Source organism: Rhamphochromis longiceps, linkage group LG10, assembly GCF_057381845.1.
Source record: "Rhamphochromis longiceps isolate RC_006_pf linkage group LG10, R_longiceps_female_GT1.1, whole genome shotgun sequence".
Classification (NCBI taxonomy): domain Eukaryota; kingdom Metazoa; phylum Chordata; class Actinopteri; order Cichliformes; family Cichlidae; genus Rhamphochromis; species Rhamphochromis longiceps.
The window spans coordinates 17162479-17184911 of NC_140566.1; the positions used below are offsets into that span (position 1 = coordinate 17162479).

A 22433-nucleotide genomic window follows, 5' to 3' on the forward strand; every position below is an offset into this window, starting at 1 on the left:
ATGTTTCTTATTTTGCATTTTCAGTTTACCAGGTTTTGATTATGTACTACTTTTAATAACTATTGTCTTGATAGCTTTAAGTATATTTTTAATAAATGTGTAGGAAATAAGAAATGTAAATTATATCGACACAAAAGGAAACTTGTGTATCTGCAACACTGTGCAAAAGTCTTGAGCCATCCTTCAGTTCTTTATATTTTACTGGGAAAAATAGGAATAGGTTCGATGAGATGTGTGCAAACTTGCATGTAAATATTGAGTCATTGGCAAAAACAGAGTTTGTACTAATAAGCTTGAAAGTTAATATTTGGTACAGACACCTTTATTCTTCAACATAGCCTGACCTCTTGTATTCTTCAGGAATAGAAGACTGCTTAAATATCCAAAGCTTGTCTTCGGATGTTGCTGCCTTTTGTTCCATTCTCTGTCATGATGATCCCACAGTAGTTCAATAATGCACCATCACTGATAGTGTTCCATTGTGTGTGTTTTTATTCAAGTATGATTTTTCTGCATTTCTAGTGTGTTTGTCATGTCATTCTAATCTAGTCAGATGCTTTCCAGATGGTACTGCATTGTGGATCAAATGATGATGATGACCTTTCTGTGTTCATGTTTCAGTCAGTGCTGACAAGATCTCGAACACCTATGGCTGAAATGCAATCAGAAACCATGACAGAGTATCAACCATGTGAAACAGATGGCTGTAGACACTCAATGGTGTGCCCCTCTCCTGATATCCTCAAACATAGTGAATCAAAAACTTCCAATTTGAATTCATCACTTCATAAGACCTGTTCCCGCTGATTTTCCGTTCAGTTCTTGTGCAACTTGGCATACCTCAGCCTTTTCTCCCTTATTTCCCTTCCTTAAGAATGGCTTCTTGACAGCCACCCTTACACTGAGACCATTTTCCTCTACTTCATTGAACAGTAATAGATTGACTGAAAGGCCAGATGCATCACTCAGGTCCTGTCAGGTCTTTGCTGATTTTATTTTTCATTTGTGCTGTCGATAATTTATAGATCTGCCACTTCTTCTTTTGACCCTCACCTGTCCGGTTTCCTGCCCATTGGAGATTTTGAGGATATACTGCACACCATGCCAAGATATCCCAGTTTTTTTTACGAATATATCTTTTAGGAATCACATTGTTGGTGCAAAAGTACCATTTCATGCCTGTCAAACTGTGTTATTGTTGGCTTTTTTTGTAGATTTGATTAAGGAAAACAATTGACTGCTACTAACAAAATGCCTAAATGTACAATTTAAATGTATTCTTTGCTATGTTGAATTAGATTTATAACTCATAGATCAGGGTTAAATGGCATGAAAATGGTCAGGTACAAGGACTGGACTGAAAAATTAGTGAAATGAAATGAAAAACTTTGAAAGAGCTTCAGAAAGCTGGAGAACTATTGATTAAGACCAGCTTAAAAATTACAATAAGGTCTGACCACCTGGAAGCAAAATATGAAGAAATGATAGGTAGTGAGTTTTGGACAGTACTCCGTGTGTGTGTGTGTGTGTGTGTGTGTGTGTGTGTGTGTGTGTGTGTGTGTGTGTGTGTGTGTGTGTGTGTGTGTGTGTGTGTGTGTGCAGATAAGTATAGAATATTTAAATTGAGTCTGTACTTTACAAAAAAATGTGTATCACACTGTCGGTCACATACATTTGACCTTTTATATTTAATGTTTATATTCACATACGTGCATTGTCATTTATCGTTAGTAATGTTGTGTCACTATGTATACAGCATCTTTTGACAGTGAATAGGCACTTAATCTTTGCGCTCTTCACTTATGACAGACATTGCTATGATGAAGGCGTACTGATCTCTCCCAGCCTCTTCAGCAGCCCATCGAGCGTCTCCAGGTTTTGTGCTTTTTCTTCTAGCAGCTCATATCGCAAACTGGAAATGTCCTGCTTGATTTCTTTCAGCTCTCCTGGATTAAAAAAAAAATAGATGCAAAGCTATCAAAGAAAATGTTGATGCCAGCATGGGAGGACAAATGGTGCTCTTTATTATTTTACCTTCAGTGATCTCATCGCTCTCTCTGTCTGCTTGTGCTTTGATGATGTACCGCTTTATTAGCCGCTTCATGATCTTCTGTAACCAGTAAAGGGAAAGGGGTTCGAATTATGAATAAAATGTTCTGTGCAAAAATAACACATTAAAACAAGTAATAAAATTATGTTTTAAAACAGTGAAATACACAAACACGTGCCTGATATCTGGTTCGGCTGGTAGAAGCACCATATCCTGAGTTTTTGCTTACTCCAAGCTGGAAAATTGAGCTCAAATTAGCTGAACAGAATTGTGACATTTCTGTGGTGTGGCAGTAATACCACTGGGAGGTGCTAAGGCTCTGCCACTAACGCTGAACTATCATGTTACCTTTCAAGCTGCGTAAGGATAAACATTGGATATATTAGGGAATTAATCGCCATACTGTGTGGTACCTGGTTGAGTTGTGTCTCATTTTTCTCTTTGCTGTGTCCTTCAACTAACTGCAGGAGCAAGGACTTGATGCCTGTGGCCAGTCCGAGCATAGATTTTGGGCTGGGGACTAGGTTGAAGGGCACAGGGAGTGTCCTTCCCTCCTCAAAGTAGGAGAACCAAAGTTTTGCACGAGCAAACTTCCACTCGACGTCAGCATCATCCTAAAAAAAATTAAAAATCACGACGAAAACGGGGAAATGTATCAGGGAAGGGAAATATACATGTTTGACAGTACAGAAGGGGGAAAAGCCTGTGGTGCATTACAACCACCAGTTGGTATGAAGTGTGGACCAGCCACTCCTTTATTCACAAGGGGTCTCCACATATTGACATAGCAGATTCTAACAACAGTCCTTCCTCACACAACTCCAAATACATTTATGTCTCCTCCCAAAGTTAAAACCAAGGATCTCTTGCTTGTTAAGCAAACATGTCAATTACTATGGAGCCACTTGCCCTCAAAGAAAAAAAAGAAGGAAAACTCAAATCCTAACTCAGGTTAATACTACCTCTGACAAAGTAATAAAATATGTTCAACAGTTTCGTCTTCTCCACAATAATCACGTTTCCCTATATAGGCTCGCCTTTTTATAAACAATGTGTCAGCAAACATACCCGCATGGGCACACAGTGGGTAGGTATGGGTGAAGTGTGGACCTGAGTAAGCAGTGAGCAGGGTAAATTCACTATGGGTTACCCACAGAAAACACCTATGGGTTAGCCCAGGGGGTAAAACTAATGTGGGGCCTTAATGGGCTAACCCATAGGTGTTATAGTGAGGGTTTTCTATGGGTAAGCTCACTATATGAAAATCCTCACAGGAATCCAAAAGGAAAAAATTACTATGGGCACTACATTAGATGCATCCACTGTGGAGCACCCACAGAATTACTTCTTGGGAGGGCAAAGGGATAAAACTGCTATGGGCCCCTCATGGGCTAGCCTACATGGGGCTCACGTAGGTTTTCTGTGGGCAACCCACAGCGGCTTACAGAAAACTCTTACAGAGACTCCAAGGCCAACACTGCTGTCAACCCTGTGTGGGCTCACCTAATTGGGGCTCAGATGGGATAAGTGGGGGTTTACCAAGTCCACACAGCAGGACACTTTACCCACAGGTGGGTCTATACAGGCATAATTGCTGGGTAAAGGAAAAGGCCCTGATTTAATTTAGTTGTATTCACATTCTGTGACACAAATAAATTAAAGTAATTTGCTTCCCTTTATATCTTAATTTAAATGACATTATTTCTCTTTATGAATGTGTGTGTGCTTGGGTGAATGAACCTTGTAGTGAATCTTTGTTAGAGTTAGTGCTATATAAGTACCAGTTCAACGTGCGCTACATGTGGGGCTGCTTTTTCAGCCCATGCTTCATATTTTCAAGCATGCATCTGGGGCACAGAATGATTTACCGTCTTAATGACCTACCTCAATCTCCTGGAAGGAACTATTAATCATGGCAATGAGCATGTTGAGCAGCACTATCACCATGGTAACATTGTAAACTCCGTACAGGACGTAACCAGTGTTCTCGATGAATTTGTGTCCGTTGTTGATCACTACGGATCTGACCTCAGACAGTCCAAATATAGCCCAGAACAATGTCTTGAAGCTCTCCTCCAGGCTGGACGGATGCACAGACGAATAAAGGGACAGAGGGAGAACAGAGGGAAGTTATTTTTGAATTCAAACCAGCCGTACACCATCAACGTCAGAGATACTCTTTTAGTAAATCAACAGAAGGACAAAATGTTTTTTGGAGTTAAAATTACAGAATAATTCAGAATAGTGTTGACATTATTGCACAAACATGCAAGTTTAGCATGAATTTATTTGGCACAATGAATCTGATTTTGAGGCAACATGTCATATTTTTATAATACTCTATTATGACTGTGTAAAGGTTTAGCTGTAACTATTTGTGCTAATGGGTCCCAAGATAAATGCAAGATTCTTTTCATTGCTGCCACATAATTTTGCTCTTTGTTTTGAAATCCAAGATACTTTAACTTTTTCTGGACTCAAAACTTCTTCAGCTGTAGGGAGATCAAATCCCTCCTGGGTGCACTGATGATAAGTTTTGCCCACACTATAACCACAACCAGTGATAAGGGTCCCAAGGGCTTGGTTTTAAATGGTGACAAGCCACAAAAATGTTGGGGCTTCTTTTAACTGTAATAACCACAAAATGAGTGGGTCTACCAAAGAAACAGCTCTCAGATCTTGGATAAGAATAGTTAGAAAGGATCAGGATATAAAATATCTGTGAACCCTTGTGGTGATATCCTTGGTTTGGATTGGTAATCCATTGTTGATCAAGAATTGAATCAAGTTTCATGATGAATTCGTCTGTGCAAGTTGATGAAAAAAAATAAATAGATAAAAAAACAAATTCAGATGTTCACTGGTATTGACTTACGTTGTGAAGGCATCATTTTGTTTTGCACCCAGGTAATAAGAGTACAGGTTGAACATGCCGATCATGAACGCCAGAAAGACCAAGATGAAAATGACCATGAACTTAAAAATGTCCTTTACTGTCCTTCCCAAAGAGATTTGCAGGGGACCGAAGCTTTCGTTGGCCGGGAGGATATAAGCAATCCGAGAGAAGCTCAGCACCACTGCGACCGCGTACAGGCCCTCTGATACCAACTGGGGATCTGACGCCACCCACTCGATACGAGCTACAAAAGAACACAAGCGTAAGTCAGAAAATCACCTTTGATTAAAGCTTGCAATTATTGTTTTAAGGCACACTGAAGATTATTTTGATAAATGAGCACAAGCCGGGCACTAAAAAGGCTATTTAACAAAGGATGTGTTAGCCACGCGGCTTAATTTCATCTTGTTCTCTTTAAAGAGAAGGAAAAAACAAAAGTTAATTTGCCAATAAGCACAGGAAAATCTAGGGCGACAGTGATACTTTTTACTTTTTACATCTATAGACTGACAGCTACAACAGACACAACATTAAAGCCATGAACAAGTGAAGTGAATCTTTTCCTTATAAATCAATCTTCAGCTCTGAAACCTTGGGTTCTGGCATTTCTGCCGATGTTACTTTGATGCTTGCAACCTGCCTAAAAGTTGTTTCCAGCCAATCACATCACCTCATGGCAGTGTCTCCCAGCAGGAAGGAAACATGTGTCTTTTGTTCTGTTTCAATTCAATCTTATGTATACAGTGCCAAATTACAACAACAGTCACTTCAAGGTGCTTAATATTGTAAAGTAAAGGCTCTACTATAACACAGATTGTCCTGTAAAGACTCTCCCCTCACCCCCAATCGGTCATGGCGCATGGCTACCCCTCTCTGCTAGAGGTTTCTTCCTGTTAGAAAGGAGTCTTTACTTCCCACTGTCACCAAGTACTTGTTTATAGGGGGTTGTCTGGTTGTTGGGGGTTCTTTTCAAGTGATTTGCTGCTGTATAAATCAAGCACATCATGGTATTTGAATTAGTTCATGCGATGTGTGAAAATGTGAAACTGCTCACCCATAGTGAAGTAGCGTATCTCCTTAGGCAGTGTGACATTAATCAGCGTTGTGTATTTTGCATACACAGAGGTCTGTGCTAAGTTAGCATGTCTCAGCGCAGAGAAGCGGCAGCTAAAGGAAGCCAGGAAGATGGCGAGCATCCCAAAATCCAAGAAGTTCCACGGCTCAACCAGGTACTCCCCTGGTCCTTGACTCCAGATCTCCTTTACCTCTGCCCAAATCATACCTGCAGCAGGAGCACAAGAACACAAATGACATGATTCGGCAGATGTTCAGTTGTTTTTTTAATTGTTTGCTTTTTTATTATCTATCATCATCTTATGCTCACCTATGACCCATGAGATGATAAGGATCTCCATCCAAGTGAAGGGTGTTGTAGTCATGCGGTAGAGCAGCAGAGGGTCAGAGCTGCCCGGGAGCTGATGGTGTGTCATGTTTGGCAGCAGGGTGGTGCCTGCAAAGCGGTCAGCAGCATTCAGGATGAGAAGACCCAGGAAAATTGTAAAGGATGAGGCATGAGCCACAAACTTCATGAAGGGGCTACGCATCACTTTTCCCACCTGAGAATGAGAGATGGAATAACGGAAGGGTGAGAGGAAAGCTTGTACTGTGAATGATCTTTATGGATGTAAATATTACTTACTCTGGTGCATGGGGCAATCCAGTAAGCCACAGCCAGTCCAGGCAGTCCTATAGCCACCGCCAGCACCACCAGCAGTTTGATGGCAGTGGTTTGTTGTCTCAGGCCAGGCAGGTTCTCATACCAGATACTCAGCAGCTGCTGCTGGCAGTTAGGATGAGCCACAAACTGAAAGGCACAGATGAAAGAAGTAGGACAGAAGAGTTAAGGAGAAGGAAACGGGAAAATAAAGTGTCATGGTCCTGCGACCATGACTCAGTGACTTTATGTTTATGTTCTTTATTGTTATTACTTTCATTATTATTCATGGCTGTTTTGGGATGGTTTGTGTTTGGGATTTTAGACACTGGGTTCTGGGTTTGTGCTCCCTCTGTTGGTCCCTGGTGTTAGTGTTCCCCTGTCTCGTCAGGTTAATCAGGTCCAGCTGTTTCCCCCACCTGTGTGTGATTTCCCAGTGTCTCTTTGTGTATTTATAGTGTGTGATTTCCTCTGCTCCTCGTCGCGTCGTCTGTGTTCATACCCTGTGAAATCCCCTGCGTGCTCTCCCTGCTGTTCTCCCTTCATGTTCAGGTTTGCCACTCCTTTGTGTAGTTTCACCCAGTTTAGTTCATCCTTAGTTCTGTTTTGCCATCTCCACTTTATGTTTGATATTGTCAATAAATCGCCTTTACATCTGAGTAAGTGCTGCATTTGAGTCCTCCTTTCCACTCTTCACACGGCCGCTGCCCCGGACCGTGACATAAAGGCTACTGGAAGCTTAAGGTAGAATCCTTAAAGTGTGATTCTATTTTTATTTATTTGAAACAGAGAAAAGCAGAAATCCATTACACCTGAGAGCTGAAACTAGAGCAGATTTATTTTTGTTTTTATTGATCTGAACATTTAATCGATTTATGAAGAGTAATTTTCTGGCATTTTACAAACTGATTAATGATTTAAACCACACAAATTGGCTTCTAAAACGATTACATCAGACAGCTGCAATTAGAAATGAAGACAGATGAGTTCAGACTCAGCTCAACGTGACTAAGTGCTACAAATATCTTTATATTAAAAACACTTGTCGACAGCATTTTGATGTTTCACACTATAAATTCCATTTTTCATTTCTATTTTTTTTTAATTGATCTTAAAATTAGGCATTGTTTCCCAGCATCCATAGCTGTTGTTGTTGTTGTTGTTTTTCTCACCTTTGGATATTTGTCTGATTTTAAAAGTTTGTTACCCTCATGCAGTAATGTTACGGACAGTCCAACTCATATAGAATTTTTTAGACAGACACCATTACTGATATTTGGTGATTTAAAAATCTGATATATTAGCCGATTTTTTTTTTTTTTTTCTTTCAGGCACACTAGAAAAAAAAATTCCCCAAAATGTGTTATGTGTAGTTACTTTTTACTAAGATAGTATAACAAAGCAGTTTAAAAATAAACTTGTTTTATTGTCACATGACTCGTTTACACTCTGCCCAACTCTGCTCAGATCAGCTGGTTGTTCTGAATACTTTTCCAACACGGGAGCTGCAGAGCACCTTCTAGTGGAAAACTTACGTAATAACCTTCGCAACACAGTTGAGCGATGTTTCTTCGTTCTCTTCTTTAGTTTTCATTTATCAACCTAAAAATGGAAATTATTTGCCAATACTGATATATCGGCAAATAGCTGTTATCGGCCAACATATCAGTTTGGCTCTATGTCGTCCACAACTGGAATGACAATGACAGTTTTTAGTAGGATATCAATCTAAATGGGTTATGCTGCTCCCATAGCACAGATAAATGTTTGCAATACTTCTAACTTGCTCAGAAAACCCATGTTTTATCCTGCTGCTGTGTCATTGCCTGTTTGAGAACACACTGACCTTTTTGAGCTCGTATTTGATGGCTAATTTGAGCCGTGTGAGGGAGGGGCGACCTGGTACATCATAGCTATCGTCCGAGTCAGTTTCTCCATTTAATATGGCCTCAACTTCCTCCGTGCTGCGACACAGGTCCAGAAGGCCCACCACGTAATCCTTGCACTGGCTCGAAAGGCGGGAGTAGTCATTCTAGAAACATGATGGAGGAAATGTGCATCAGGAGTGAAACATTTGAGATGATTTGGTAAGATGCTAGTAAGATGCAAGTAAATGCAAAAGGTAGTTTTTAAATGATGTTTTCATTTATTGAGAGCAAAAAGCTATCCACACTTGCCCCTAAACCTAATAACTGTTTGTGCTATTTCTAGTAGCAAAAACAGCAATCATGCATTTCTGAAAGCTGACAGTGAGTCTTTCACAACGCTGTGGAGGAATTTTTAGCCTACTCTTCCATGCAGTATTGTTGTCATTCAGTCACATTGGAGGGTGTTTGAGCCTGAACAGTCTGTTTACGGTGATGTCAAAGCATCTCCGTCTAGTCAAAGTCAAAGTCTGAGACCAGACTTTGACTAGGCCACTCCATGTCATTGCTGCTTAACCTGAGTGCTCTTGAGCTTCAGGGAATGAATGGACATTCTCCTTCAGGATTTCCTGTTAGAGAGCAGAATTCATGAATATATCAAGTCAACAGCAAGTCATCCAGGTCTTGAAGCAGCAAAGCAGCCTCTGACCATCACACTACATCACCACCACCGTGTTTGGCTGTTGTCATGTTTTCGTTATGGAATGCTTTGCTAGTTTTATGCCACATGTAACAGGATACAAAGCTTCTAAAAAGTTCAACTTCTGTCTCATCAGCCCACAGAATATTTCCCAAAAGTCTTGGCAATGTTAGCAAGCCTTTGTGTTCTTCCAAGTGTGACAAATATGGAAACGAATAAGAAATCGGGAAGGGGGCAAATACTTTTCACAGCATGAACATCAAGAAAAAAATGTGTAGGCTGTATTTGGACATCTCTGCTCAGGCATCCTGTTGTTTATTTATTGTACAGTACCCACAGCATACTTTGGTACTCTGAGCCCAGCAATAATTACAGCTGTTGTTTATGTGTCAAACCAAAAATCTGAACAGTGACCACAGGATCTAGACCCTCGTCTGTTCTTCTCTTAAGGTTTATAAAATGTTCATGGGTATGTTTTAGGGTATGTGTACAGCAGTGATAACAGACAGTGCACATTAGTTCTGCCGGACTTGTGTTTGCATTTTTGTTCTTGTCGTTGTATTTGTACCTTAAATTCTTTCTCAATATTAGCTAGCATGGCCAGTTCATTGCTGAGCTCCAGTGCTGCCAGCACTGGATCCTCATTAGACAAGGAGAGGTAAGCAGGACTGGCGAGTCCTCTGTAGGCATTGATCCTCGATCGGGAGTGGCTGAAGGAGTCAAACTTCTGCTGGTAGTTGCACGAGTCACAGCCACAGAAGTAGTCATGAGGCGGATCGATGCGAGCCCCTTTACTTAGCAGGGTGTAAACAATTTCATATTCCTGACAGTGTGCAGCCAGTATCACTGGAGTCACGTCATGAGAAAACCTGCAGGAATTTACACACAGAGAAACATGCAGATAGTACGCAGTATCAGCATTCGCCTTAGCTTCGTTTCTGCAAACGAGGTTTAAGTTTCAACATTTTTATGAATGTTATGAATTTATTTAATGAACTTTTCTGCAAACTAACTGCAAAAAAGCAAAAAAAAAAAAAAAATAGCAGCAGCTGGAGCAGTCAGTGCATCCATCATAGTTACATTGCGTCACCAAGCATGGACATTTCCATTTATACCTCACTACCCCCCTATTGTCAGCTTCTTGTTGTTGACTCGTATGAGACTATGACAGTTGTGGAACATATTTAACTGCTTTCTTGTTCAGAGATAGATTAGATATAATATCTCCAATCAGCACATATGAAGCTACTGCCAGAACTAGCTTAGCTTAGCACAAAGACTGTAAACAGGAAAATGATTTGCTGCTAAATCCATCTGCCAGGACTTCTAAACTTAGTTTCTTTAATGCAAACAAACTTAGTTGCCAGTGGAAAAAAAAAAAAGCTGCATGTAGCTGCATGATGAAAGCAAAAACGAGCCTTGAAACCAAATATTAAGGAGAGATCTGCATGTCAGGAACTTGTTTTTATAAAACACAAGTTTTGCTATTTTATTTATTGAAGCTTTAATTTGCAAACTTCACACAACAGCTTTATGAAGCAGCAATAGCAAAAGAAAGAGTCTGCTGCTGCTGATAAGCCACACCTTGCTCATAACATGCTCATCCCCCACCCCACTTCCTTCTTTCCATCAGCACCCATGTTCATGATTATCGCATAAATACACTACCCACACTTCTCTTAACCACACAATAACTGGATACATTTGTGGCTAATACTGTCTCTTTATCTTACAGCATCTGCCCACCATAAACTGAGTAGCTGCTCAAGTGTCTGAAAGACAGAATCACACAAACCATTGAGGTGTTTAATAAATACTCAATACATATCTAAAAAAGTTTCATGTTTATGCATGTTCCAAATGTTTTCCTGAAGTGCAAATGTGCCTAATAAAGTGTCCGCTATTACCTTAAACAAATATACAAATGTAAGTAATGAAACACCTCTTCCTCACACATACCTTGTCCCGTCCTCATCATAAGCATAGAAGTCATCCAACATGTCTGCCTGAACGGGGCTTGCTGTTAGACGACGGGCGTCTCTAAATGAAGGGTGGCCCAGTAAAGTCTCTGTGATGCGAACATAACCTTTACCTAAAACAAAAACGGAGCAAACTTGTTGGTGGTACAACTTCATTTACACTGCTGTTGCTAAAATTGCTGAATCTTAACGATAACTCTAAAATGTTAGCTTACATAGCATTTGGTAGTTTGCTGGAGTTTGTGATCATTATTGCAGTTTTTTGGGGGGGCTGGTTTAAAGTATTTTTAACCATTACTGAAGTAGTTGTTAAATTTCCTAATCATTTGTTAGCATGCCATAATGGCTCAAACAGAATAGCTCAACTTGAAAGAAAATGGTCCTTTGAACTCATATTTTACTACCTTAAAACATAAACTGTGGAGAAATTAAATGTATATTTTCCTTCCAATGCCTGCAGTGCATAATAGATTTTGATAAGGACCGCCGTTATCCCACAGGCCATACTTGGAGAACCCCTGATATAGGCTATCTACTCAGGTTGGTCACAGTTTTTCAATACTACATCGCCTGTATTTTTTTTTTTTTTTAAATGATGACTTACTAAAGAAGAAAACATACATCCTCAGCCTTCCTGAACAATGGAACCAACCTTTAATATTGTCTTTTTTAAAGCAACAATCTTTTAAATCTTGTAACTGCTAACAGAAGAGGCTAAAAGTCTAGTCTTTTGTACTCGTGCTAAATTAGCATGTTGGCAACTTAGCTAGACAGGATTTTGCAAAAGCCAAAGTTTAGTCGTCTTGGGCAGTAGTTCTCCAGGATTTCTCAGGGCCTTTCAAAGGTTTTTCTTTAGGCATTGGCTTCTTTTCCCCTCATTTTTAGTCCAGACCTGAGAGACGCATCTGAACCTTCAGCTGATCCATTTACTGTTCACTGGCCTCATTGGAAGGGTGGCTGTCAAGAAGACCTTCTTAAAGAAGGAAAACAGGAAAACTGAGGTTTGCCAAATTTCCCAATAAGTGGACTGAAAATCTCTAGCAACAGGTCATATTGAGCACTGAATCCAAATATGAACATTCTGGTTCAAATCATCATTATTATGTATGAAGGAGGTCAGCAGAGACGTACAACAGTAAGTTGGTGGAGAGTCTTTAAAGGTTTCAGGCATCATAGACAGTGGTGTTGAAGATGTTGTTAAAACCAATGAAATTACGAACACAGAAAAGTAAACTTTTTAATTTTGATCCGTCGTGCAATACCATCTGAAAAGCATCTGATTGTCAGTGGCTTCATTATTCAGCATGACAGTCATCCCAAACACACTGCCAATGATTAGTAAAAGCATACCTGTATAGAAAAACACACACTTGCATACTATCAGTGATGGACTGGCCTCCCCAGAGCTCGGACATCAGCATTATTTAAGCAGTATGAGATCTTGACGAGAACAGAAGGCAGCCAACATCCAAAGTAAAACTTTGAATTTCCTTCAACAGACCAGAGAATGAAGCTACAAGAGCTGAAACTATGTTAAAGAATAAAGGTGGTGATACCAAACATTGATTTTGAAGTTTGTTAGAATTGCACTCTTTTTGCTTTATACACTACATTCCCATTGTCCTAGCAAAATATAAAGAAATAAGTAAAATGTAAAAACGTAGTCATCAACAATCTCCTCAAACTAAACACAAAGTATTTCACCAGAAATGGTCCAAGTCTGGCCCGTTTGAGCAGAAAAATGCCAATGCAACTGTGGTAACATTTTTGCAGGCGGCTGAGTGGCTGCAGGATGTATGAGAAACTTGACTCAGAGGCTGTGGTACAGAGGGGTTAACAGTACTGAGGCAATTAATCATTATTATTAAGCAATGTCACTAGACTCATAAAGAGACACAGCTATGTAAGGACACAGATTAACGGATAAACGGTTACATAACTGTGGTTCCATCCAGTCAAGCAATGTGTTGTGTCTGACATCTTTGGAACTTTTGAGTGATATAGAGATTTTGCCATATTATGTGTTTTTGGCCATACATAAATAATCAGGTCTTACTGATGGCTAAAAGGAGAGCGTCGCCCACTCTGGCCAAGTCTGCCCTCCCCAGCAGCAGCTCTGTCACCTCCAGATGTTCGTTGGCCACTGCCAGCTGCAGTGCATTTTGGCCCATGTAGTCAACAGCGTTGACGTTCAAGTTGGGTACATGCAGCAGCATACGCCGCACCTCTGGTATGTTCCCGTATTCAGCTGCTTCCAGGAAACGCTGCTCAACCTCTGACAGGCTGACTGAGGGAGCTGAGAACATGTAGGCAGGTCCACGGAGAGCCTGGCGTCGTTTAGCAGCAGTGAGACGAGCCATAAGCTGTCGCTCAGAGTTACTGTGGCTGCCAGAAACACAAAAAACACTCGGTGTATGGTCCACACATGAATTTACACACAATGTAGTTCTCAACCAGAACGGTGCAGGTGTGCTATCCACACAAGTAATGAGAGAGAGACCCACACACCCGTGAGAGAGCACTGAATCACAGTTAACCTCATTCATATACTTGCCTACCATAATCTGCAATTAGTAGATGTAAGTTAACTTTTACCTAGAGAACAGATGAAATAGTATCAAGTTACAACATTTTCCTGGTTCTGTATTTCTTTCTTAATATTCTTTTAAGATGCATTATCTAACATTCTGTTCTGCTACATCATATGAGGTTTGTTGTTTATGCCATGATGGCTTACAAGGTTTGCACATAAAAACGAAGTACTCAGTGCATCAGAACGACCAAAAAGATTCCCAAGCAGGCATCAGTGTGTGACGAGAGGAGCATAAGAAGAGGTTGAGAAATCCTGTAGCACTGAGCACTGAGGCTAATGTAAATAACGAGGCAGGAAATGCAAAAAAAATGGTTTATATTATAAGCATTATGTTACTCATAAGTTAAATTACGTTTACTAATGGATCATGGGTTCTGAAGTACACTCTCTAATGTACATCAGTCTCCCTCCCTCCATCCCAGAGCGCTCACCTAGAGTTAAACCCAATGAGCACCTGTGGCTGTTTTGCTGGTTCCAAGTTAAAGAATGCAAACTGAAGAACATTGTGCTTGCAATATTTAGTGAAAATTACCATCAGGCGTCCAAATACGTTTTATCTTCTCCTTCAAACTTTTTAAAATCTGTCAGTCTTATCCATGATTTTAACAAAAAGATGCAGAGGATGAGCATATATGCCTGCTACACCTCTGGCAGACTTACCCAAGGCATCGTCCGGAGCAACATGTTTCCTCTCCAAAATCATCGTACATGAGCAGGTTATCACGGCTCCTGGCTCTGGGGCTGTCGCTGTAACCTGCAGTCCGGCTGGCATGATGAACTGCAAGCGGTCTGTGGTTCATCCTGGAGGTGATCGACAGCAGAGGCTGCGCTCCCGTTTCATGTGAAAGACTAATCAAGTGTCTGTGGCACGTCTCTCTCTCTCCGTCTCTCTGTCGCCCTCCCCCTCTGGTTTTTTCTGTTTTCTTGAGAAAGAATGCATCCTTCTGGGTCCCACAACACTTTTCCTTACGTGACGCATTGAACTTTACAGATGTGGGAGGAAGCTCAGGGTTGCGACTGAACAGGCTCAGAGTTACTACAGATGTAGGTTCATATTTGTCTCAGCGGTTTCACCAAGTCCTTCATCTCTTTCTTTGATATTACTCAGTATTAGTCGTGGCAATAAAGGTGGATTTGTTACAAAAATAATAGGAGTAAAGAAATGAAATATTCTCATGATATAGTGTCTTACCAATAGTTGTATTTTTGACTCGTAAGATGCTATTTTAAACTGCATTGTTTAGAGTACGTGTTGAGAGTTTTAGTGTGTGTGTACATGCGTGCAGAAGTGACTGATGGCTGATGAACAGCAGATGAGATTCCTCAGGGTTTAAATTCCCTGTAGACTTTGCTTCCTGTGTGCTCCCACTCTCAGCTGATCCTGGTCCAGTGTGGGAAAACTCTGTACCCAATCACATGTGTTCATGTGTTTACAACTGTCCAGCTTTTAGTAGCTCTTTGCAGCAATATTGTGATCATCTTCTGCTTTATTGTCCCATAATTCTTTTATTTGTTTTGTTGCTACCTATGTCAGCTGAGAGCACTTTTTGTCTGCTTTCAAGCTGAATTTCACATGAAAAAACCCCTTACAGTCTGTAAAAAGTCTCAGCGTGAAATCAGCCTGATAAAGCAGGATCTCCAATGCACAATTGTGGCAGAGAGAATTGCCTTTTAAGGACCTGATTGCTGAAGATTAGCCAGTTTGGATGTGTCGTGGCGTAGGGGCGTCACATTTCAGTGGCAATGGGGGTAAAGTCTGACAAATGTCACCATTGTGGGTTTTTGTTAAGATTTGCTCGTCTGAACAGAACAGACCTGAGATCTGGATGTAAACACTGTCAGCCTAAACATACACACTCTTACTGAGGGGCACTGAGTGGACAAGTACCTGGACAGTCCTTTGTGTGTCCTCCTCATGTGTGGGTGTGCGTATTGATTAACTGCGGTGATATGTAGGCATACCAGACCACACATAGAGCAGGCGCTCCTTCAGTGTTATCACCTGAATCACTGACGCTAAAACACACAAGCACAAACACACACATATCACACACACACAGACAAACTTTGGCACCAACAGGACACCGTACATGTAAGCCCCACAATGCTGCAGCTAACTGGAGTAGAGTTACCAAAGCCGTATACTTTAAAGACGTCACTTGAAATGATGAAGCCACCTGAGTTCAAGATATTTCGCTCATAGTTCATGTTTTGTTGGGCTGAACTCTGAAGAAGGAGGGGAGGAAGAACAAGAAAAACACACACGCACACAAAGGCCCAGACCAAATTGTTTCCTGTGTGGAAGCAGCTGTTCTGCAGCCTGTGCATCTGTTCTTTGTCCAATAAACCAACCTGAACCTGCAGCTCCTTCCTTCACCCAATCCCACCATTTTCTCGCTCTTCTTTACTTCTACTTCTCCTTATTTTTTATGTAACAGGTAAAACTTAGACACACTCCAGACTCTCCCGAGTTTGTTTTTTATTCTGTGTTTTCTTTCTCTAATGTGTGAATAATAAGAAATCAGTATCACCGCTGGTTTGTTGGACACCTGCGAGATTAGAATACACCAGTTTCTGTGATTTTCTGGCGAAACTAAACAGTCTGAGGTCCTGCCAGCGTGCTCAAGAGGCTGCGGTTTTCATTACAGCTGCAAAGTGTCTAGTGCTCATCCGGAGAGACGATAATAACAGCGTCTGATTCTTGGAGCGCTCAAAAGTTCTGATGCGCATGAAACTTTCCTGATTGAATCATCATTTGGTAAAAGATTTACTGAAACAAGAAGTCTTTAACACCACGACCTTGAGACAGGTATGAGCTACTGTTGGTCGTTACTGTCTTACAGGATTACCAAACTTGATTGCTTTTAATCAATGACTATCATGTGATGCACCTGAAGGGGTGAAACCACGAGGTTTCTGCAGACTGTTTCAACACGGTGGTTATACTGAGATGAATCAGGGGGCTGATTCAGTTTCACACGTCAGTGTGAATGTGACCTCGGGGAAGAAGAAGCCCCAGTTTTCAGCTGTAGCCTCGGTAACCTTTTCTCTCTAATCCAGTGATTTGATTGTGGAGCAGGGAGGGTACTCTGGGTGTCTGAAGCAACAGAGGTCCTCTGGCTTGCTAACGTATTTATTTGGGGAGGTCGCATTTAGTTTCTGTTTGATCAGACCTTTGCAGGGTTTTTCCTAATCAGGCTTGGATTTCATGGTTGCGGATTATTTCTGCTGCAATAGTGACAGAAATAATCTGGTCAATACTAATAAACTGCATGTGATGTAGGTCTCAATCGGTACACCTTGCTGAGATTCACAGCACCACCTACTGGACTGGATCAGTTTAAGTTCTCCTCCCTTACCTTGGTGTGTATGTTAGCTGAACCAAGATCAGTTGAAACTGACAGGAATGCAGCAGAGTTTGCAATTAGTGTAAAAGAAGAAGAACACCATAAGTAATTGGCTGATTTTATTTTATTTTATGTTGGTCACAGTGAAAATAGTAATCCAGAAGAACTATATTCTGTTTTAATGAAGCTTTTAGTCATGCATTGAAATGATCCATTTCTTCCCATCATCTCTCAATTATTGGTTGCAATCCTCCTGATCTTCATGGTGACAGATTTGATGGTGTAGGGGACTCCGTTGTGTCTCCAGGTGTCCCACACGATGTGCGTCCTCTGCCCCTGGTTTCGCTCTGTGTCTTCGGGAGAGCCGTTGAGATTTGCCAGGCCGCACTGATTGAACCACCACCCCGTGTGGTTGTGGTGAATGCTGCAGCTCTCCACCGTGCAATTGCCAATGGAGCAGAAAGGGTTGCAGCCATCATTGTCGACATCTGAGGCACTGAACGGTGCCGTGTCCTGGTTCTGTTCCTGGTTGTAGCCTCGAAACGCATCACCTGCACCAGAGCACGCAGAAATCCATGCAGACATGCAGGAGACACAAAATAACCAAGTGGACCGGTCGCCGGTGTTTTAATTTGCACTTTAGCAATTTTTAAAAAATAACATTTGTTTTGTGAAGTTTAACTTATTAAGCCATACCTGCACTACCTGCATATCTGCCCAGGTGTATGCTGAAGAACTGCGTTTCACTGTCAAGGCGGAAGTCATCATACGATGCATAAGAGGTGACATCGTCATGGGAGACTAGAGCAATGTGAAGCTGGAATCGAGTATCCTTCTGGTTTACTATGTGAAACACCTTCCTCAAGCCCAACCAGTGTTCTCCTAAACACAAGACGAGAGATTTAGTGGTGAAGTGAAAGGTATAGTTCTCAATATGTGTAGACTGATAAAAATGAGACAGTGTGACAACTATGAGGAAATGCTATGATACCTCACTAGGTGATGGCTAGCTAACCTTAGTATAAATACTGGGAACAGAATCAAAATGCTAGCCTGCCATCCATACACCGATAGTCCTATATATACAGCAGCAGCCTATTAAAACTTATCCTCTTCATGCTTTGCTAACGTTTCCTCTGTGCTAGTTGTTATGCTAGCACAACTTTATGTGCTGCTCAAGCAAAAACCATTGATAAAAAATGAAAGTTCCTCCTAGACTGCAGTTCCTCCAATGGCTGCTTTAGACTGGATCAACAAGAAAGTCGATTCCAAAAGTAAAATACTCTGTAACGCACACCTTTAGACTGTATTAAGCCTTAAAGTGATGGATAATTATGGTTGTTGTGGCAAATGAATTCACTCACAATGGAAACCTACGAATCACACAACCTCAGGTCCAGCAGATAGTGAACATTATGTTGGTCAGTGGTTCCCAAAACATTCTTTAGCTGATACTATAAAGTATATTTTGAGCATCTAGCTTACCACCATCTAATGTTATTTTTAACAGTTCAACCTCAAAGAGGATCTCTTTGATAATGTACAACCTGCAAGGTGTCCAAAGCCATTGACATAGCCATCCCAGGATCTTTTGAAGTCAGTTAAACCGTCACTCCTCCTCTGCATCACCGTCCATCCGCCTCCCATATAGTCCATCTCACAGAAAACCTGCAGGACAAGCTTTGCTTTGAGTGTCGGCCACAGAGTGAATAAATCACTGAAGGAGTGAATGAATGAATTATATACATGTACCTCAAATGAAGAGTCAGTGTTCTCTGGGTGGACTATGTAAATGCCACTGGGGATCTTGGGGACGACTGACACGAGGTTGTCCTTGATGTCGCTGCAGTCTCGTCCTAATCAATGCAACAAACACTCTGTTTGGTCACCAGGAGAGTAATTTAATCAAATTTATGGTGAAGCAACTTTTTTGATTTATAGCCACTAATGACTTGAAGGACTGTGCACTTCATGTAATAATTAGTCACTGAGCTTAATATAAATGGCATCAATTTATTCTCTGCCTTCGCCGCACAATCATTATATATTTGTCAGAGCTGTTTTTCTCTCTGTTTTTCTCCGTCAGAGCTGTTTAGTTACTCAAATGAGGCACAAACTATTGAGTTATGATAGACTGTACAAGTTAGTGGTGCAGTTCAGCATCTAGTGGAAAATATGTACCTCCAAATTTGCAGATTTTGAAGATTTCTGATGTACTAAAGGTTTAAATACCTTCTGGTGTGGCTTTGTGGGTCAGAAAAAAAAAACTTTTACGAACCTCAGATTTTGAAAAAATGCTGTTCTGTTGATTCTATTTAAACCTTTTTCTAAAACTGATATACTGGTGATTTCATTTTTAAATAATGGACAAAATTATGCACCAGGTTTAAAGATATCCTCAAAGGGAGGCCATAGTGTTTATATCCACATTATCTTTTATTTATATGCTGTTATAAACATAGATCACATTAAACTCAGCTCTTGGCTCTATATGATGTTTAAACAGGGGATGTCATTAATATGGTGATCTCTGGATTGAACCTACTGTTTAAACCTTATGTTTGTAAGGGGTAGCCTATTAGAAGAAAAACAGGAAGGGGAAGGAACTTCAGTAGCTTCTTAAATAATGATTCACAACTTAAATCACCAAAGGTACAGTACTTTTCATAATTCACCATGTCACTGGGTGTTACTAGTTAGCGTTTATGTCTTTCAAGCTCTATAATCACAATCGTATGTGTTTGTGTGTGTGTTACCATGAGATTGTACAGGTTTCATGGAGTACATCTCAGTGTTGCTTCTCTGAACTTCCAAGCTGAGCGTTTGCACTTTGGTCATCAACTCTGTGACCTGGAAATATGACATCACTGTAAATACATTCAGCCAGTCTGACGATCACAAACACTTAACAGATGTTTAACAGATGTTTAACCTGACTGCTTAGGATGTCCAGAGCTCTCTGTTGCGCCTCCATCACATCCCTCATCAGTTTTCTGTTGCTGCGTCCAAACGCAAGCAAAGACTGCTGCAGCTGACCTGAACACACACACACACACACACACACACACACACACACACACACACACACACACACACACACACACACACAAAAGTACACACACTGAACAACACATGAAGGTAATGGGGCTAACAACAGCACAACAAATCAGAAAAGGCTTTACCACAAATGGATTGTTTCTCATCTCGCAGGAGTTTGACAGTGATGTCACACGGGATGGTGCATGAGTCCTGACCTTTGACTTCACCAAGAGGTCTCTGATCTTTGACAGGAACATCAGCGAAATCTCGATTGTCTAATTCCGATTGGTTTATATTACCTCTGTTCTCTTTGTCCTGGAAATCAGGAGAAAAGGACAATGAGAGAGTTCAATCTATAAGTCAGCACTTATGTGTAACTAGCCTGGAAAGTATGACTCCTGTGGCTCATTAGAGACTGAATAATGTCAGCGTTGTGTTTGTTTTCTGCCTTTTATATATCACATGGTTTCTTATTTCAAATGTACTACAGAAAATGTAGTTTGTAGTCTACTTCCTGACTCAAGTCCCCTGAGTCAGGAAGTAGACACTCTGTTAGTGTTTTAACCTGATTAGCTGTTGTGTTTTAACTTCTCCACCACCACAAGGAAAAAAAGACTTTCATCGTGGGATCAGCAGTGCTGTAGGTCAAATATCGCACTTGGCTGAGAGTAACTCCAATAAACCGAAAAAAGATTTGTAACCGACAGTAAAATATGGCTTTTGAGGTATTTCACTTTATCGTTCCACTACAGCACATTTTGGATGGAAATTGTGCACAGTCCTTTGAAACCAAGTAGGTTTCACGTGACTGAACCTACTTGGAAAGATTGCTCAGCTCTAATAAGGAGTTAAACTCCACCTAAGAAAACGTTTTGGAAACGTGCTGCTTACACATTATTGCATCAGCAAAATAAATTAAAAAATCTACTTACAATATGTGGATATATATGCATAACAGATACTTTTACCTGTATATTTTGTTAAAAAATACTTATTTTCTTTCATTTAAAACACAAACTCATAACATGATCATTTTAAAGATGATATAACTAATTTAAAAAAACAAGAATTTGTGGCTAACCTCTAAATCTCTGTGATTATATGGGCATTTCTTGAAGCACTTTAACACCTTTAAATGAGCTCCCTCACAAGTCATAATTTATAGCTTCCTGCTGTAACTCCTGATGGAGGAGTGATATTGATCAATAAGACAGATGACAAGTTAAAAACATTCATAGCATGCAGTGCGGTACATACTGCATAGGAAAGAAGCGAAGGCAAAAGCAGCAGGAGGACAGCTGCTGTCCACATCATCTCAGTCTTTTCTGACTGTGATTATTTCCACCAGGAGCTGAAGGAGCTGAATTCGGTCCGCCAGCAGACACACCTTCATATGTTCTTATTTTTCCACAAATTCTTTCCTTTTCTAATCGTCTTCTCTGCTCATCTACGAAGTATTTCTGCATCTTCCTTTCATTTTTTAAACTACTTTTTTTTCTCTACACTTCCTGTCCAACTGCTCTTTCTCCACCTCCATCAGTCACTCCTACTTTCTCTTGTTACATTCCCATGACAGCATACCCTTTAAAAGAGGAGGTCACATTTGTTGATAAAACTCTGGCAAGTAGCTGAATCTGCTGATTCAGAGCCATTACCTTCCCCCTCAGTGTGTCTATTACTGAGCATTGTTGTTTTACAGGTTATATCCTGCCATCAGCATGAGAAACAGATGTGGAAAAGGGAAATGGGCAGCTTGTTTTAATGTAGGAACCTTCTCCCTCTGCTTGTGTCTCTGCGTGGGAGCTACAGCTGAAGGTAGGGAGGAGTGAAGGCAGGGTGTCTTTGCTGCTCGTATTTCCCCCCAGTTACTCTGTTTGAAAATAGTCTCACCCTCCTTGACAGTCAGAACAATTACTTCAGTTAACTTGGCACTGAAGCAGTAAAGAAAGCGTTCCACTCAGACTCCAGCCTGTCATTTCCCTGGAAAACTGTCCTGCAACTGCCAAACTGAAGATTTGCTGCTGTTCTTAACCTGTGTGAGTTTACAGCCATGGTCAGTGACAGGAATGTGAAAAAGCCACATGCTGCAGCCTCTGGGCCCCCACATCTGTCCCACGTTACATGCTCTTGTAAAACAGTCTGTACAAGTAAATGAGAGCTGAGATAATGAGTATATTTAGACATGACTGCGTGATTAATCAAGCAATTAATCAAACATACGGTACATTAAAATCTGTTTGTGTTACCAGG

The 22433-nt window shown here is 40.8% G+C and overlaps 2 protein-coding genes across 3 annotated transcripts; both read right to left on the reverse strand.

The window, feature by feature from the left end:
- Positions 1-102: 102 nt before the first annotated feature.
- Positions 103-14678, reverse strand: trpc6a (transient receptor potential cation channel, subfamily C, member 6a). Its single transcript, XM_085420605.1, has 14 exons — positions 14458-14678; positions 13261-13589; positions 11185-11317; positions 9794-10094; positions 8507-8692; positions 6646-6810; positions 6331-6562; positions 6001-6228; positions 4926-5190; positions 3935-4130; positions 2464-2664; positions 2229-2285; positions 2035-2110; positions 103-1946 (listed from the first exon to the last, which is right to left on the reverse strand). The coding sequence occupies exons 1-14, from the start codon at positions 14595-14597 to the stop codon at positions 1816-1818; spliced, it is 2640 nt and encodes an 879-aa protein (XP_085276731.1). The 5' UTR covers positions 14598-14678; the 3' UTR covers positions 103-1815.
- A 2582-nt stretch (positions 14679-17260) lies between these two features.
- On the reverse strand, positions 17261-21808 carry angptl5 (angiopoietin-like 5). Of its 2 annotated transcripts, none has more exons than XM_085419603.1 (8): positions 21441-21808; positions 20327-20498; positions 20077-20180; positions 19901-19994; positions 18897-19000; positions 18692-18812; positions 17850-18026; positions 17261-17695 (listed from the first exon to the last, which is right to left on the reverse strand). In XM_085419603.1, the coding sequence occupies exons 1-8, from the start codon at positions 21495-21497 to the stop codon at positions 17376-17378; spliced, it is 1149 nt and encodes a 382-aa protein (XP_085275729.1). In that variant the 5' UTR covers positions 21498-21808; the 3' UTR covers positions 17261-17375. The 2 variants fall into 2 exon arrangements, with proteins under 2 accessions (XP_085275729.1, XP_085275727.1); XM_085419601.1 differs by having other exon boundaries at positions 17841-18026; positions 21441-21802.
- Between the last annotated feature and the right edge of the window lie 625 nt (positions 21809-22433).

Excerpts from the sequence above, each read along its gene's own strand:
- trpc6a (XM_085420605.1), bottom strand. The coding sequence starts at position 14,597 with ATGAACCACAGACCGCTTGCAGTTCATCATGCCAGCCGGACTGCAGGT. Across the intron at positions 8,693-9,793 it reads ATATTGAGAAAGAATTTAAG|AATGACTACTCCCGCCTTTC; the intron begins GTACAAATACAA and ends TCATGTTTCTAG. Across the intron at positions 6,563-6,645 it reads GGATTGCCCCATGCACCAGA|GTGGGAAAAGTGATGCGTAG; the intron begins GTAAGTAATATT and ends TCTCATTCTCAG.
- angptl5 (XM_085419601.1), bottom strand. The coding sequence starts at position 21,497 with ATGATGTGGACAGCAGCTGTCCTCCTGCTGCTTTTGCCTTCGCTTCTT. Across the intron at positions 20,181-20,326 it reads TGAGAAACAATCCATTTGTG|GTCAGCTGCAGCAGTCTTTG; the intron begins GTAAAGCCTTTT and ends GTGTGTGTTCAG. Across the intron at positions 17,696-17,840 it reads CAGATATGCAGGTAGTGCAG|GTGATGCGTTTCGAGGCTAC; the intron begins GTATGGCTTAAT and ends GCTCTGGTGCAG.